Raw genomic sequence first — 15,500 nt, forward strand, 5'->3', positions numbered from 1 at the left:
AGCACGTAGAGAGGAACTCTATAGTAAGTTCATTCCTGTATGATGCATGTTGCTAGAAGGATCAGATATATAGCAGAATAAAAAACAAATGGTTTGAGGAAGTAAAATATTTCCCAAAGGAAAAGATAGTCTTTTAATATCATCTGCTGTGTACCTGTTCATTCCTTAGACATTTGCCTTTTTACTTCCACAATTACTTTTATTTAAGCTTATGTTCAAGAGTTTGTCCCATAATTTGCTTTTTTCTTTTGATATTTGTGTCTAAAACGTGTTAAAACCTATGGGGAGACCCAGTGTTTTAGGTAGTACTAGTTACTGAGTGACCGAATCTAATAATGACACCTGCAATTACACCTTAGATATTGCTTCAAGAACTGGGTCCTGGTGATGGTATTGTAATGGCATTCGATAACGTCCTGCAGAAACTGCTGGAGGACTATGGTAGTGATGACACCAGGAATGTGAAAGAAACCACCGAGTACTTAAAAACATCATGGATCAACCTCAAACAAAGGTAACGCGAAGGGCCTGGCAGGTACCTAAATGCATGTAAAGGAGAGAATTTGATTGCTTTGGCTTTCTCATGGAAACATGCCAAATATGTGACTACTAGAAGTACATCTTATTATTATTACTTTTTATTTTTGTATGGTGCTGGGTTAGTATTATCACACTTATACAGAAGGTATATTTATACATTATCTACTTGAATTTCTGCAATGGAGTTTTTCCTTGAATGAGTCTAAACCTTGCCAAAGATCATTTTATGTGTTCTGATTTTTCTATGCCTCCCAGTATTACCTGGTATACATCCTGTAGTACTCTGGGGGTAAGGACTGGTTAGGTATTTGCAGATGCATTAGGGTAATATTATCCCTAATTATAATTAAAATAATGTGGGGCGCCTGGGTGGCTCAGTCGGTTAAGTATCTGCCTTCGGCTTAGGTCATGATCTCAGGGTCCTCTGCTCAGCGGGAAGCCTGCTTCTCCCTCTGCCTTCCACTCCCCCTGCTTGTGCTCTCTCTCTGTCAAATAAATATTTAAAATCTTTAAAAGAATAAAAAAAAATAATTAAAATAGTGTGCTATTTGGCCAGGTCATCCTTAGTTGAAGCTGAGAACACATGGATCCAAGGCCAGACTTCTGAAATATACTATGTATATTTAGGGCTTCAACTAATTTGTTTTCTTTCCATTACTCTGTCTAGTCAGTATATTTGGAACAGTCTAAAATAGCATATGTGTTTATAAGAGAGATTTTTCTGTCACTTGAACACCTAGGGTCTGAGGAACTATAAACAGTGGTTAGCATCTCTTTAAGATAGCATATTTATATTCATCATCGGGAAAAAGTGTTTACTTCTTGCACAGTACTGGGAATGCCTGTCTAATGAAATTATGGTTTCACACACATCTTTATATATTCAGATATAACCGCCTGAAAGCTAATTTGTATCAAAACACATTTATTTTGTAGTGAATAAAATGGATAATACTAGAACACTTTATGATGCATGTTACTGGTAATAAAGTTTGGCCAAGCATTTAATAACAGTTTGACATGGAGGTGTTTTATACCTTTTTAGAATGTCATTTTTAGTTAGGGTCTGTAAAGTAGATTTTAGATTTTTGGGAAACTCAAAGACAAGAATTATGAGGCAGTATATGAGTGTGAATATATATATATGTTGCTAAATATACCTAGGATTCTGGAGGAAATAAGACTAGGGTAGCAAATACAACACTTCGAAGTAGTTAAAGCAAAAGATAGCTATAATACTGCTCTTTCTAGCATTTTAGTACAACTGTTTTCTTCTGTTGTAGCAGCTTACTTGGATATAGTAAGGATTCCCAAACTAAGGCAGGGAAGAGGATGAATTAAAAACGGCTTTAAAGTATAAAGTTCCTGTTACAGGATAATGAATCCTAGGGATGTAACGCACAGCATGGTGACCATAGTTAACAAGATTGTATTGTGTATTTGAACGTTACCAAGTAGATCTTAAAAGTTCTCATCACAAGAGAAAAAAATGTGTAGCCATGTGTGGTGATAGATGTTAACTAAACTTATTGTGTTATTAATTTTTGCAATATATACTTACATCTAGTCATTATGTTCTACACCTAAAACTAGTATGATATTATGTGTTAATTATATCTCAGTTAAGACATACAGCTTTAATACTAAGATAGTCCTTAAGTATACTTGATCTGCGTGTTTCCAAAAATCCATATGTAAGAATTATAACTTTGTTTTTGTTGTAAATGATACCAGAAAAACTGATCACTTAGGAATGTGAAGCCTGCTTTATTTAGCACCTCCAATTCTTTTTTTTTTTTTTTTTTTTTTTTGCTTTTACTTGGTAAATATTTTAAGACAGCCTACAGCAGCAGTTAGATTAGATGGTAGAGGCAGTTAAAAATGAATTATATTCCAAGGTGATCTTTCATTGATCAGAGCTAAGACAAGCACACTGTTCCAATTTTATGGTAGTTACAAGTCATTGTGCTTATACTATTTTCTTTCTGCATTTTTTGGGGGAATACATCAACATTAAAATTTAGACATGATTTAGGTATATTGCTATCTATAAAGCAGGGAAAATACAAAACTGTAGCTCACAGGATCCTTTTCATGAGTGACAGCTGGGGTTTCTATGTATTGCGAGGATTTTCTCTTTTAAACACAGTGATATTTGCAATTTTTAACTGTTTTAATTGGAGACATTTCTAGAATATACAAATCTTTCCTTGCCTTAAACAAAACATATGAACTTATAAGAACCATTTTTAAAAAAAATTCTTGGCATTATTGTTATGAAGATAGAATTAAGGAACTTTAAGAGCTACACACAATCTTACAGTGCATTTAAGCCAGTGTTTCTCAACATTTTTACATCATCAACCCCCAAAGAGCCTTGTTAGATCCCCACTCCCATGAAATTTTCATACTGGTTATACTGTGTATCTGATTCTATACTTTATAGTTGTGCTTTATAGATAAAAAGCGTAGATTTTTCCACTCCCTGCCCCAACCCTGCCTCACCAAAGAACCATTTCTCACCTCCCTTGAGAATGTGTGGCCTAATGTAATGCTCTCAGGCTCAGAGAAGGTGAATGACATGTTCAAAGTCACGTAGCATAGCCAAGATGATATTTTTCTATCCTAAGTTATGATAATGTTCTTCCTGCTCTGAGTTCTGAAGAATTGGTAGTAATTTATTCAGGCTGCTATGCTTTGTGAGATTTTCTGCTTTATTTTTAGTGTATGAATTTTATTGGGTGTCTTGCCATTGTCAGGCTCTGTGCTAATACCCTCACATGCATTATTTTATGTAATCCTCAAATCATAATAGACAGGCAGCATTTTCATCAACGCTGTGTCAGTGAATAAACTGAAGCAGAGGAAAGTTAAGGAGGACCCGAGATCACACAGCTCATAAGCGCAGAGCTGAGACTGATATCCAAACCTTTTTGACTGTGCAGTCAGGCGTTTTTTAAAAATAATTTTGTTTTCCTCCTTTGTTATCAGAATGTCAGTGATTGCTGGTGACTGCTCTGTGGACCCGCCTCTCGGATCTGTCTGTGATTCCACTCACTGTTTATCTGTGTCGAGTTTGGAAACCAGATCTGATTAAAGATATGGGGGCCTCTACTATGAATAATGTAACACTCTTCAGTACGTGTCCATTGTGCCCTCTGCAGTGGTCACAGAGAGGCCTTATATGAGGGCTCTCTTATCTTCCAGCCGTATTCTGTATATGCGTCATTGTCAGCCAAATTCCGGGGGGCGGTGAAGGGTTATTATACTTGCTCATGGAACACTGTCATTGTGGCATAATATGTGAAGTTTAATATCAGCTTTCAAAGGAAATGTTTTGTATGAATTGCAATTGGCCTAAGTAATTTGGCCATTCTCAGTTACAGGGCCTCATTCCCTTATCTCCGATGCCAAAATCCAATACGCTCTGATAACAGAAAGCTTTGAATTGATATGAGGCTGTTTATTATAGTCTTTATCCTGGTTAGTATAAATAGCCTTGTTCCTAGCTGTAGAAATATTAATGTGTTTGCTGCCTCAGACCCTACTTGTGTGTAATATGTCATACAGATACATTCATAATAATAATTTTTTATTGTATGGAAAATTCTTAATTCTGAAACACAACTAGCTCCCAATATGTTGGATTCTGCAAACAAAAGGCCCGTCTCTAATTTTTTTTCTAAGATTTTATTTATTTGAGAGAGAGAGAGAGTGAGCATGAGTTGGGGTGGGGGGCAGAAGGAGAAGCAGACTCCCCGCTGAGCAAGGAACCTGATGTGGGGCTTGATCCCAGGACCCGGGGATCATGACCTGGGCTGAAGGCAGATGCCAACTGAGCCACCCAGGTGCCCCCTGTCTCTAACATTTTTAACTAACTGATATACATTGACCACTGCTCTTTCCATCTGTGGAATGTTTTCCCCCTGTGTCTCTTAATGCCAATTAAGAAATGTTTTAGTGTAAATTGAGATGTATTGGAAGTTGAAAAGTGCTCGTAGTAACTTTTGAGGTGTGAGTGCCTGATTTGGGTCTGAAATGTCATTTAGCCCCAGAGTGCGTATGTATGTGTATATGTATGTGTACACGTATACTCCATACATGCATGCACATACGTTAACACACACCTAGTTAACTATGTTGAAATATTGTAAAGCAAATGAGACAATATAGTTTTGTGCTATGAGGAATATCTTATACATTATTAATCACTATGTGGTGGGAAGATGAAAGATTCTCTGCAACGAGTCTGCTTTCTTTCTGATCCATGGATATGCTGTCAGTGAGGCTGGTGGTGGAGCTGAGACAGATTTGAATAGGATCACAGGTAACATCAGAATCCTGGTGGGTGGGGGCAGGGAGCTTCCTGGAGGAACTTTAGTTTTGCTGGGCAGTGATGATGGCCTGTTTGTGGTTTATAATAATAAATGTTTAGCAATGCTTATCTACTCAGAGGCAAGTAGAAAGAATGCAGATGGAAGATCGGGAGCAGGGAAGAGGAAGGTGTTTGTAAAGGAGTGGAACCAGAGATGGCTCCTAGTCCATAATCGTGTCTAAGATCTCCCTTCTGCTGAGCTCTGCAGTCCCTCCCTGTGGCTTGGCAGGCAGATCTTGAGTTGACTTTCAGACACTACTTACTTTTGAAGTAGTGAGCAACCATTATAACTGTTATGCAGTGACCATGGGCCTCGAGGTCAGTATATGAATGTAATGGACAAATGTCTCGTGCTTTGAAAGAGGAGGATTTTGCCTGGAAGGTGGGAGAACAGTGGCCTGAAAGTATCAGTGAAAAGCCAGGAAGAGGACACTTATTCCAGCGACTCACCCTGAGGCATGTAGGATCTGTGAGGAAAAAGAAAAAAAACTTAGTTAAAAGTTTTCCAGGGGAATTGATGGTCCTAAGGAACCCAATTTCACTTAAGATAAGATGAAGGAGTTGATCTGTGGTCTGCTGATCATAGAATAGATTTCTGGACATAACAGAAGAAGGGCTTGGGGGTGAATTGGGGCAGATTGGGGAAGGTGCAGAGTAGTATTGGAGTTACAGTCCAATATTGGTTGGCTGATGAAGACCGGATATTTGGTAGTGATTTAGCTAAGAGGGAAATAGGATGTGGTGATGTAGATTCTGTCACGGATATAGCTCTTAAATATTTGCTTGTGGAGGTGGCAGTCCTAGGGAGAACTGCTCCTTTGGGTTATATACAAGGTGGAGGGTAGGCATCATGGAGTGGGTGTGGGGCCAGTGGGGGCTCCTTTCTTGAGCTTCCCAATTGGTGTAGCATTAGCAGTTTATAACAGTATCCCATCGAGTGAATATTTAAGTGCTTGATGATGATGACCCAATCTCTGGGTCACCAAAAGACCATAGATTGGAGGGTATATTTGCAGGTACTAATTCTTATCAAATCAACTGCATTTCCCCAAAGGGTGCTTTAATACATTTTTTTTAGCTCATTTTATTTTATTTACGAAAGAACAAAATTACCTTGTGAAAATATCCATTGAAAAGCTTAAAGAATTGTTTCATTATAAGTTTTCTACATGCCACTCAAACTTCTGATGCCACTATTTTCCTCCCAAAAGAGATAAATATATTTAAATCTCATGTAACTGTAAAGGTCACTTTTTAAATATACCAAAATTTAGCAACACATATCCGTGGGTTTCTGAAGGTATTCTTTTCCATTAAAATAGAAAAAAATAGGGGCATCTGGGTGGCTCAGTCAGTTCAACAGCTGCCTTCAGCTCAGGTCATGATCCCAGGGTCTTGGGATTGAGTCCGCATCCGGCTCCCTGCTCAGCGGGGAGTCTGCTTCTCCCTTTCCATCTCTTGCACTCTCTCTGTCTCTCTCTCTCAAATAAATAAAATCTTAAAAAAAAAAAAGACATATCTAGTTGCATTCACTCTTTTAACCAATTATAAGCACATGCACACTGGATCAATATAGTATATCTTGTAGCTTAAAATATCAAGTATTACATAACATCTTTAAAATAGCGTTAAAAAAGTCAGTTATGTGGGTGGCCATGTTTTGTTATGCTACAAAATAACTATAAGCTATTTTGTAGAATATCAGTTGCTTTTATAGCAGAAATCTCTTTAAAAGCTGAGAGTTTACATTTAAAAAATCCCAGTTCCCTTTAAGATAAACTATTATAAATCTGTCACCCATGGATTCCTCGAATCTTTTATGAGAAACTTTCTATATTTTCAGTGTGCACCATTTCTTGTCCCAAAGAATTCTATAGTCTGTTACTCCTGTTTGAAGTAAAAATTGTTTCTGCTAAAGTTACTCTAGAAGAGTGTTTATCTTCTAGGCTTTCCACCTATCCTTATTCTTTATGATTTATAGGTTAAAAAAGATTTTTTAAAAAAATCTTCTCTGCCTTTGTCTAGTAGCCACAATTCCCTAAACTTGAAATCCGTTTTTTTTTTTTTTCCCCCCTGTAACAGCACTCCTTCCCCTGTATTTTCCCATTACATTTCTCAGAACCTCCTCTGGCTCTTCTGATCTTGAGATGTAGCAACCTGAACTGCCGGATATATAAACTCTTCCCTGAGAATTGTAGACAAATGTGAGTTCAGTGCTGGATGTTATCTTAGGAACTTGCACACGAATACTTCCCGACCTCCTTGCTGCCTGCACTGCACTCATCTCTCCCCATCAGTAACATTTCGTTTACATGCAGTGATTCTTGATGAAGCTGGATTTGAAGCTAGGGATGGGGTGAGAATGGAGGATCTCTTCTAGCAAGTTTTATAATCTCAGTGATGGATTATGTAGTTTTTAAAAGGATCCCTGGAGACTCTGAAACTCCTTTACTCATCTAGTCCAAGCAACTTATTTTAAGGATGGAAAAAATAATTGGAGATTTGAAGTGATTTATCCCAAGCCATATAACCAGTAAATGGCAGAGGTGGTAGAATGAGGTCGTTTTCTTCTGAGAGCAATGTGCAAATGGTATTAAAGTTAATTTATTAGCCTGTGCGATAAAATGTGCATACAGATTCCTGAACCTCTCATTTTAGCAATTATTTTTGACCTCATGGTAGTATGATAAATCATGTGAAATTCCTTGAAAATGGATAAAAATTCTTGTAGTGCCCAGTATACCATACTCTAGCATTGGATCTAGTTTTTTTTTTTTTTTTAAGATTTTATTTATTCATTTGAAACACAGAGATACATAGAGAGAGAGAGAGCATGAGCAGGGGGACAGGCAGAGGGAGAGGGAGAAGTAGGCTCCCCGCTGAGCCAGGAGCCCCATGTGGTGCTTGATCCCAGGACCCTGGGATCATGACCTGAGCCGAAGGCAGATGCTTAACCATCTGAGCCACCCAGGTGCCCCACATTGGATCTAGTTTTAAGAAGACTAACATGGGTGGTATGTTACCTTTGAGCTATATTCTATTTGAAATTGCATATGAAGTTATAGTAAAAAATCAGACTATAAAGTAATATACACTATGATTATAAGGTTTTAAAATGTATATTTATTGGGGTGCCTGGGTGGCTCAGTCGTTAAGCATCTGCCTTCGGCTCAGGTCATGATCCCAGGGTCCTGGGATCGAGCCCCTCATCGGGCTCCCTGCTTGGCGGGAAGCCTGCTTCTCCCTCTCCTACTCCCCCTGCTTGTGTTCTCTCTCTCGCTATCTTTCTCTCTGTCAATAAATAAATAAAATCTTAAAAAAAATAAAAAAATAAAATATGTATTTATTGTAATAATATGAAGACAATTTGGACTGCTGTAAATAGAGCTTCTAGTATGTTCATTATTTTTAATAATTGATTACATTGGTGATCAAAAAATCTGACATGCAGATATATGTGCACTCGAAAAAATTCTCCAGGACTTTTATTATTAAACTACACATTTGCACGCTGTAGGCAAAATTAATTTCCCAATATTTCACTCCATTTATGTACAAGATTAGGGAAAATATTATTTATTGAGTGTTTACCGTATCTTGATACATTTATGGGTGTATACCTCATTTTGTCCTTAAAATATTGCAGGAAGGAAGATGTTCTTCCTATTTTTGTAATCATTTATTCAATACATACTTGAGTTGCTACTGTGTGTAGGCCCTGGGGGTACCAAGTGCACTGATGATTCAGAAACTTCAAGCAGATAACAAAAAAAAAATAGTCACTTTCACTCATGATTGGAGATTTGATGCGGTGGCAGAATATCTTCCAAAGGTGGGACTATCGTGGATCATCTGAGTGGGCCTGGTTATTCCATGCATCTTTCAAAGTGAAGACGAAAGGAGTCAGGAGCCAAGGAATATGGGTGACCTCCAGCCAGAAGCTGGAAATGACAAGGAGAAAGAACTCTCTCTAGAGCCTCCACAAAGGAACACAGCCCTGCTGACAACTTGATTTCAGTCCAGTGAGCCCTGTTTCAGAAACTAACTGACAGAACTGTGAGATGATAAATTTAGGTTGCTCTAAGCCACTGAGTTTGTGGTGATTTGTGACAGCAGGATGGCACAGTAATAGGGTAAGGGACATCATGCCATGGGTAGAGTGAGGTGCCCTAGAAGGTGTCTGCACCAAGTTCTGGAGGGAAGGTAGAAATTAATTAGGTCAGACGGGGAAGGTTAGTGGGAATGGGGAGGGGGAGGAAGGATATTTAAGGTAAAAGAAGTAAAAGGTAGGAAAAAATAAAACAAGACGAAATCAGAGAGGGAGACAAACCACAGGAGATTCTTAATTGTAGGAAACAAACTGAGGGTTGCTGGAGGGAAGGGAGGTGGGGCTATGGGGTAACTGGGTGATGGACATTAAGGAGGGCATGTGATGTAATGAGCACTGGGTGACTGATGAGTCACTGACCTCTACCTCTGAAACTGATAATTCATTATATGTTAATTAATTGAATTTAAATTAAAAAATAAAAATTAAAAAAAAGTAAAGCTCTGGACTGAGAGTCCATAATTGCTTCATTTTTATAGGTAAATAACCCCATAGGACTCTCAGACATTGCATCCTTTTGCTTCTAGTCTGGGCATTCTTAAGGTTTAATGGAGGTAATCTATAATGATCGGCTTTTACATTAGCTGTTTGCCACATAACCTATTTTATACATATGACTAGTCTTAAAAATAAATGATACTGATTCTGTAGAATTAAAGTGTTTGACTTTATCAAATTATATAGTCATTAATTTCATGTGAGTGTTGAGCTGCCTATTCACAGTTGATTAATTGCATGTGTGTACTCATTTAATTTTTTGCGTTTAGGTACCTTTTTGGCACAACCTTTTTTTTTTTTTTGGTTTTTCTTAATACTTTTTTTCTGTTGATATTTTAAAAATTGAAAACATGGGTGGGGTTAGGTGGAAGATAAAACGCCAGCCACCACACTAACCACCCAGATTCCAGTGGGTAGCTTCTAAATTTTAGAAAGTAAAGAAATATATACATATGATTTAAAAAATTAGAAGTACTTAAAGGTTTATTACAAAATATAGCGGTTCTCTCACTACTCACTCCTTAGGGGCAAGTCCTTTTTCTTCTTTTGGCTTCTCCTTATGTCATTTATACATTTCTATATTCTACATAAAATGAGTGTACTATTATCTTCCAAAACATCAGTATTAGACACTGTCTGTTGATATACTGTTCTGGTAAACGTACAGGATATAGCCTTCTCATGCTACCATTCTCTTACCTTCCTCATCATTGAATTTTTTTTCACTTTTTTTTTGTTATGGTAAAATACACATAAAATTTACAGTCTTAACCAATTTTAGGTATACAATTCACTGGTAGTCAATATTCATGCTGTTGTGCAACCATCATCACCATCCGTCCCCATAGCTCTTTTCACCTTGCAAAATGAAAACTCTGTACTCATTAGACAATAACTCCCTATTCTTTCTTTCCCCCACCCCTGGCGACCACCATTCTACTCTCTGTCTGTGAATTTGACTACTCTAAGTACCTCATATAAGTGGAATCATACAGTATTTGTGTCTTTGTAACTAGCTTATTTCGCTTAGTAGAATGTGCTCAAGGTTCATCCTTTTTGTAGCAGATGTCAGAATTTCTTTCCTTTTTAAGGCTGAATAATATTCCATTGTAGGTATATATTACATTTTGCTTATCGATGAACACTTGGTTGCTTCCACATTTTACCTATTGTGAATAATGCTGCTGTGAATAGGGGTGCACAAATATCTTTTCAAGACCCCATTTTCAATTTTTTGGCTGTATGCCCAAAAGTGGAATTGCTAGATCATATGTTAATTCTATTTTTAATTTTTTGAGGAATCACTAGATTGTTTTCCCACAGTGGCTATACCATCTCATTGCTGAATTTTTAGATAAACAGATATTCAGTGTTGACATTGTTATGTATGTTTAAGCATCATTAACAGCCAAGCACTGAAGTTTATTATAATTTTGCTTCCTCTCTGTTTTTTTTCACCTGGAATTCGTAATTGCCGTGCTTTTATGTGCTTCGGTTTCGTTGCACCTGTTACTAATTCGTCCCACATTTTCCAAAGGTCTGACAGTATAATTTCCCACAAAGCAATCACAATAAGCGGTCTATCACTTCTAATATTTTTTTCTTAGAGACATTTCTTCTGTAGACATACTTTCTAGGCCTGCTGCACAGCCATAATCCTAGGGATATTCTGTACTTTCCTCCTAGTTTGGAATCCCTATTTCCTGGATTTTATGTGTTTTTTGTTTGTTTGTTTTTGTGTGTATTTTTCTTTTCTCTTTTGGGTTATTTCCTTATTTTGTCAGAGTGTATCCTTCATTAGTTTTGTCAAGTTAAAATAAGAAAACATAGCAGTTGGAATGGTGATGACAGCCCTCACCTGGCCCAATTCATCACTGTCTCTTCTGACATCTCTTTCACCATTAGCACGAGGGCCTGTTTGCTTCTCCCTCTCTTGGATCTCTTGTTTTTATACTTCTCCTGTCTTTTTTTTTTTCCTTGATTTACAAACTGGTTTTTGTGGAGGCCATCTCTCAGTAGCTTCTTGAAAACTGGTGTTTGGGAAGTAAGTTTAAAGACATTATAAATAGATTGTCATTATTCTATAAATACTTATTATAAAACTGTAATAAGGACTCTGAGAAATATGGAGATATATAAGACTGCTTCTGCCCATAGTGAGTCTACAGAACACAAGAACAGAAAACAAACCCATGTAATACCGTCAAAGTAAAATTTAAGCGTGAAACAAGATCACAATCCAAGGGCTTTTCCAGGATACATGTGATTAATTTCTGTATAGAGAGGAGTAATGACCTTTTATGAACTCAGAGCAAGGAAATCTAATTGCTCTGGGATGTTCTAAAAAACGTAGACCTTAACCCTAAGGATCGGTAGGATTTTGGTAAGTGGAGGTGGTCAGAAGGATATTTTTATGTGTGTATGAAGTTTTGGGATGGGCACAGCCTTAAGAATATCCTAGAGAAAAAGGAGCATACCATGTTGACCTGAACAGAGTATTGGAGAGAACTGGGGGATAAGCTAGAAAAGTGAATTAATGATAGATTGTGGAGGACATTGAGTTTCAGGAAAAGCAATTTGGGTTTATTCTGTAGCTAGCCAAACACTATTGGAGTTTTTTTTTTTTTTTTTTAAAGATTTTATTTATTTATTTGACAGAGAGAGACACAGCAAGAGAGGGAACACAAGCAGGGGGAGTGGGAGAGGGAGAAGCAGGCTCCCCACAGAGCAGGGAGCCCAATGCGGGACTCGATCCCAGGACCCTGGGATCATGACCTGAGCTGAAGGCAGTCGCTCAACCAACTGAGCCACCCAGGCGCCCCTATTGGAGTTTTTTTTAGTAGATGAATGCTCAGATGAGGTTGATGACTTTCTAGAATGGCTGAAGAATAGAAACAGCTTTTGTGTCTGACTTTTTTCTCTTAGCAGAATGCATTTGAGATTCCATCCCTGTTGTTGCATCCGTCAGTTGTTTATTGAGTAGTATCCCATTGTATGCATATACCACAGTTTATCTGTTTACCGCTTGATGACATTTGGGTTATTACCTGTTTGGGGCCATTATGAATAAAGTTTTGCATATGGGTTTTGTGTGAGTGTATGTTTTCATTTCTTTTGAGTAAATACTTAGGAGTAGGATTGCTGGATTGTTCTTGAGTACATGGTAAACTTTATTAAAAAAATCTGCCAAACTGTTTTTTAATGGCGGTACCATTTTACACTCCCACTTGGAATGTATGAGAGTTGCAGTTACTCTGCATTCTCACCAAGCACTTGGTATAGTCATTTTCTTAAAGCTATTCTAATGTAGTGATATCTCACTGTGGTTTGAATTTACATTTCTCTGATGATTAATGATGTGAGTATCTTTTCGTGTGCTTATTTGCCACCCATATATCTTCTATGATCTCTGTTTAAATCTTTTACCTATTTATTTAAAGAATTTGTTTATTGTTGTGTGAAGAAAATACGTGTTCATTATAAATGCAAAGAATACAGAAAAAGTACAAACAGGAAAGTAAACCACCTTAAATCCCAGCACCTAGAAATAACTTTTAATATTAACATTCCTGACATTTATCCTTTTATCTGTGTATACACAGTCCTGTATATAGGACAGGTAGATGGATGCATGATGTACGGATAGATGAGTGGATGAAATAGAAAATATATATAAATGAGATATTACACATGCTGACTTTTTATTGTGATGTAGTTCAGATAGCATGAAATTAACCCTATTAAAGTGTACAGCTCAGAGTTTAGTATATTCACCATGCTGTGCAACCATCATAATACTCTAAATTTCAGAACATTGTATCATCCCAAGAAGAAACCGAATACCCAATTAGCAGTCAGTCCCCATTGCCTTCCACTCCAGTCCTAGGCAACAACTAATCTCTTTTCTCTCTGTGTAGACTTACCTCTTTTGGACATTTCATATAAATATGAATGGAATCACACAATATGTGGTCTTTTGTGTCCGGCTTCGCTCACTCAGCATGTTTTCAAGGTTCATACATGTTACAACAAGTAGTACTTTATTCCTTTTTATGGTTGAATAATTCAAGTATGGGTATACTACATTTTATCTATCCATTTCTTTATCGATGGACTTTGGGTTGATTGTATTATTTGGCTATAATAAATAATGATGCTATCTGAAAACTTGTACACAAGTTTTTGTGTAAATATATGTTTTCAGTTCCCTTGGGTTTAAACACCTAGGGTGTAATTGTTAGTATCCATTTTTAATTTTTTTTTTTTTTTTGAGAGAGAGAGAGAGAGAGTGGCACAGGGAGGGGTAGAGGGAGAGAGAGAGAATTTTAACTGGCTCCATGCCCAGCGCGGAGCCCTGTGCAAGGCTTGATCTCACGACACTGAGATCATGACCTGAGCTGAAACCAAGTCATACGCTTAACTGACTGAGCCACCCAGGTGCACCTAAAATTACTTGTTTTCTTCTTATGAAGCTTTGAGGTATATAAAGTTTTAAAGATTGAATTTACAGATATATCTATCTCTTAAATCCTGCAACTCCATATTTCTGTGTATTAATTTTGATGTAGATTTAATGAAGGGTTTCTAAAAGCTTGACTTACCAGTCAAAATTTTCAAATTTAATATTATTAAATCAGCTTAAAGAACCAATTTGTATTGATCTGAGTTGTTTTAAAATAGGTAAATTAAGCCCTTTAAATTATTTTCATTTTATCTTAAGTATTTCTTCTGATTTTACTGCTTCTTAGAATTCATTTAGTCACTCATTGCATGAATATTTACTGGTATTTCCTCCTCCTACTGAATATTTACTGGTATTTCCTCAGAAGGTAAAATGGCAGAAGGTAATTCAATACCTTCAATTATACTAAGGTATTGCAATAAAACATTGGGGGATAACTTAATATACAATTAGGAGTTGCAAAATGGAGTCATAATTATTTTATGATATGAATGTAATTTTGTTACTATTTAGATGTCTCTCCCCCTCTCCCTCTTCTCGCTATTCACATTACTCCTCCCATGAAGGATTATTCAAGACACATGTATAAATAAATTTCCCAGTTACATTAGGTCCTTAAATAAATAAAAGTTCCTGGGAGGCTGTCAATTTGTTTGTTAGGGCGTGCGTGATGTGGGCTGTCCCACCGTAAGTCATAGAGACGTGCCTATCATGTTGTTCCTTGCAGCATTGCTGACAGACAGAGTGCCCTGGAAGCAGAGTTGAGGACCGTGCAGGCCTCTCACCGGGATCTGGAGAACTTCCTAAAGTGGATACAAGAAGCTGAAACCACAGTTAACGTGCTTGCGGACGCCTCTCAGCGGGAGAATGCGCTTCAGGACACGGTGCTGGCCAGGGAGCTCACCCGGCAGCTGCAGGCAAGTGCGCGGGGTCCTGCACCCAGCAATTTTATTTCCGCTGTGCTCTTTTGATCCAGCGACATGCAAATTTATTACCATTAAAGGGTGAGATTGTTACCTCATTCGGTTATGAGATCTATGCTCTCCCCTGTGAATCATTGGTTTCGGGAAATACGATCTCTAAAATATTTTACTTAATAAGAGAGGAAAAACACCTTGTTTTATGGAAGTAATACTTGTTTATTTAGACTTACAGGCTCATAGCTGTTCTGTTTTTGTCATTTTAAGCCCTATACAGTTAGCCTTATTGAATCCTAAGTTATAAGGGCATTTCTTTTTAATATGAAGTTGCTCCTTTCTCCATTTATTTTAACATACTTAATATAAAAGCTGCAAAGGCTCTGTGGCTTAATTTACAACTAAGAGCATTAGGCTTGGAGGTATTACTTTTATGTCTTTAGCTTGATAGCTATGACTGTAGATGCAGTCTGAGGTTCAAATTCTTCTCCTCCACGAAATGTGCTAACACAAAATCTTTCCTTTACTAAAATGTGTGAGGAATCTCACGTAGCATGACTGTACCCTTTCTCTGCCCCCAAGTACAACTGCTTCAGTGCC

The 15,500-nt window shown here is 37.4% G+C and overlaps 1 protein-coding gene across 1 annotated transcript in view; it reads left to right on the forward strand.

Moving 5' to 3' along the window:
- UTRN (utrophin) overlaps nucleotides 1–15,500 on the forward strand; it is a 467,571-nt gene that overhangs the window by 241,182 nt on the left and 210,889 nt on the right. Inside the window, exons 50-51 of the mRNA XM_081829379.1 lie at nucleotides 360–514; nucleotides 14,711–14,900. Of these exons, the coding sequence (XP_081685505.1) occupies nucleotides 360–514; nucleotides 14,711–14,900 (345 nt within the window). The remainder of the gene's footprint in view (nucleotides 1–359; nucleotides 515–14,710; nucleotides 14,901–15,500) is intronic.

This window comes from Leptonychotes weddellii, chromosome 8 (assembly GCF_054177405.1).
Source record: "Leptonychotes weddellii isolate Sample4059 chromosome 8, ASM5417740v2, whole genome shotgun sequence".
NCBI classification, from domain to species: Eukaryota; Metazoa; Chordata; class Mammalia; order Carnivora; family Phocidae; genus Leptonychotes; species Leptonychotes weddellii.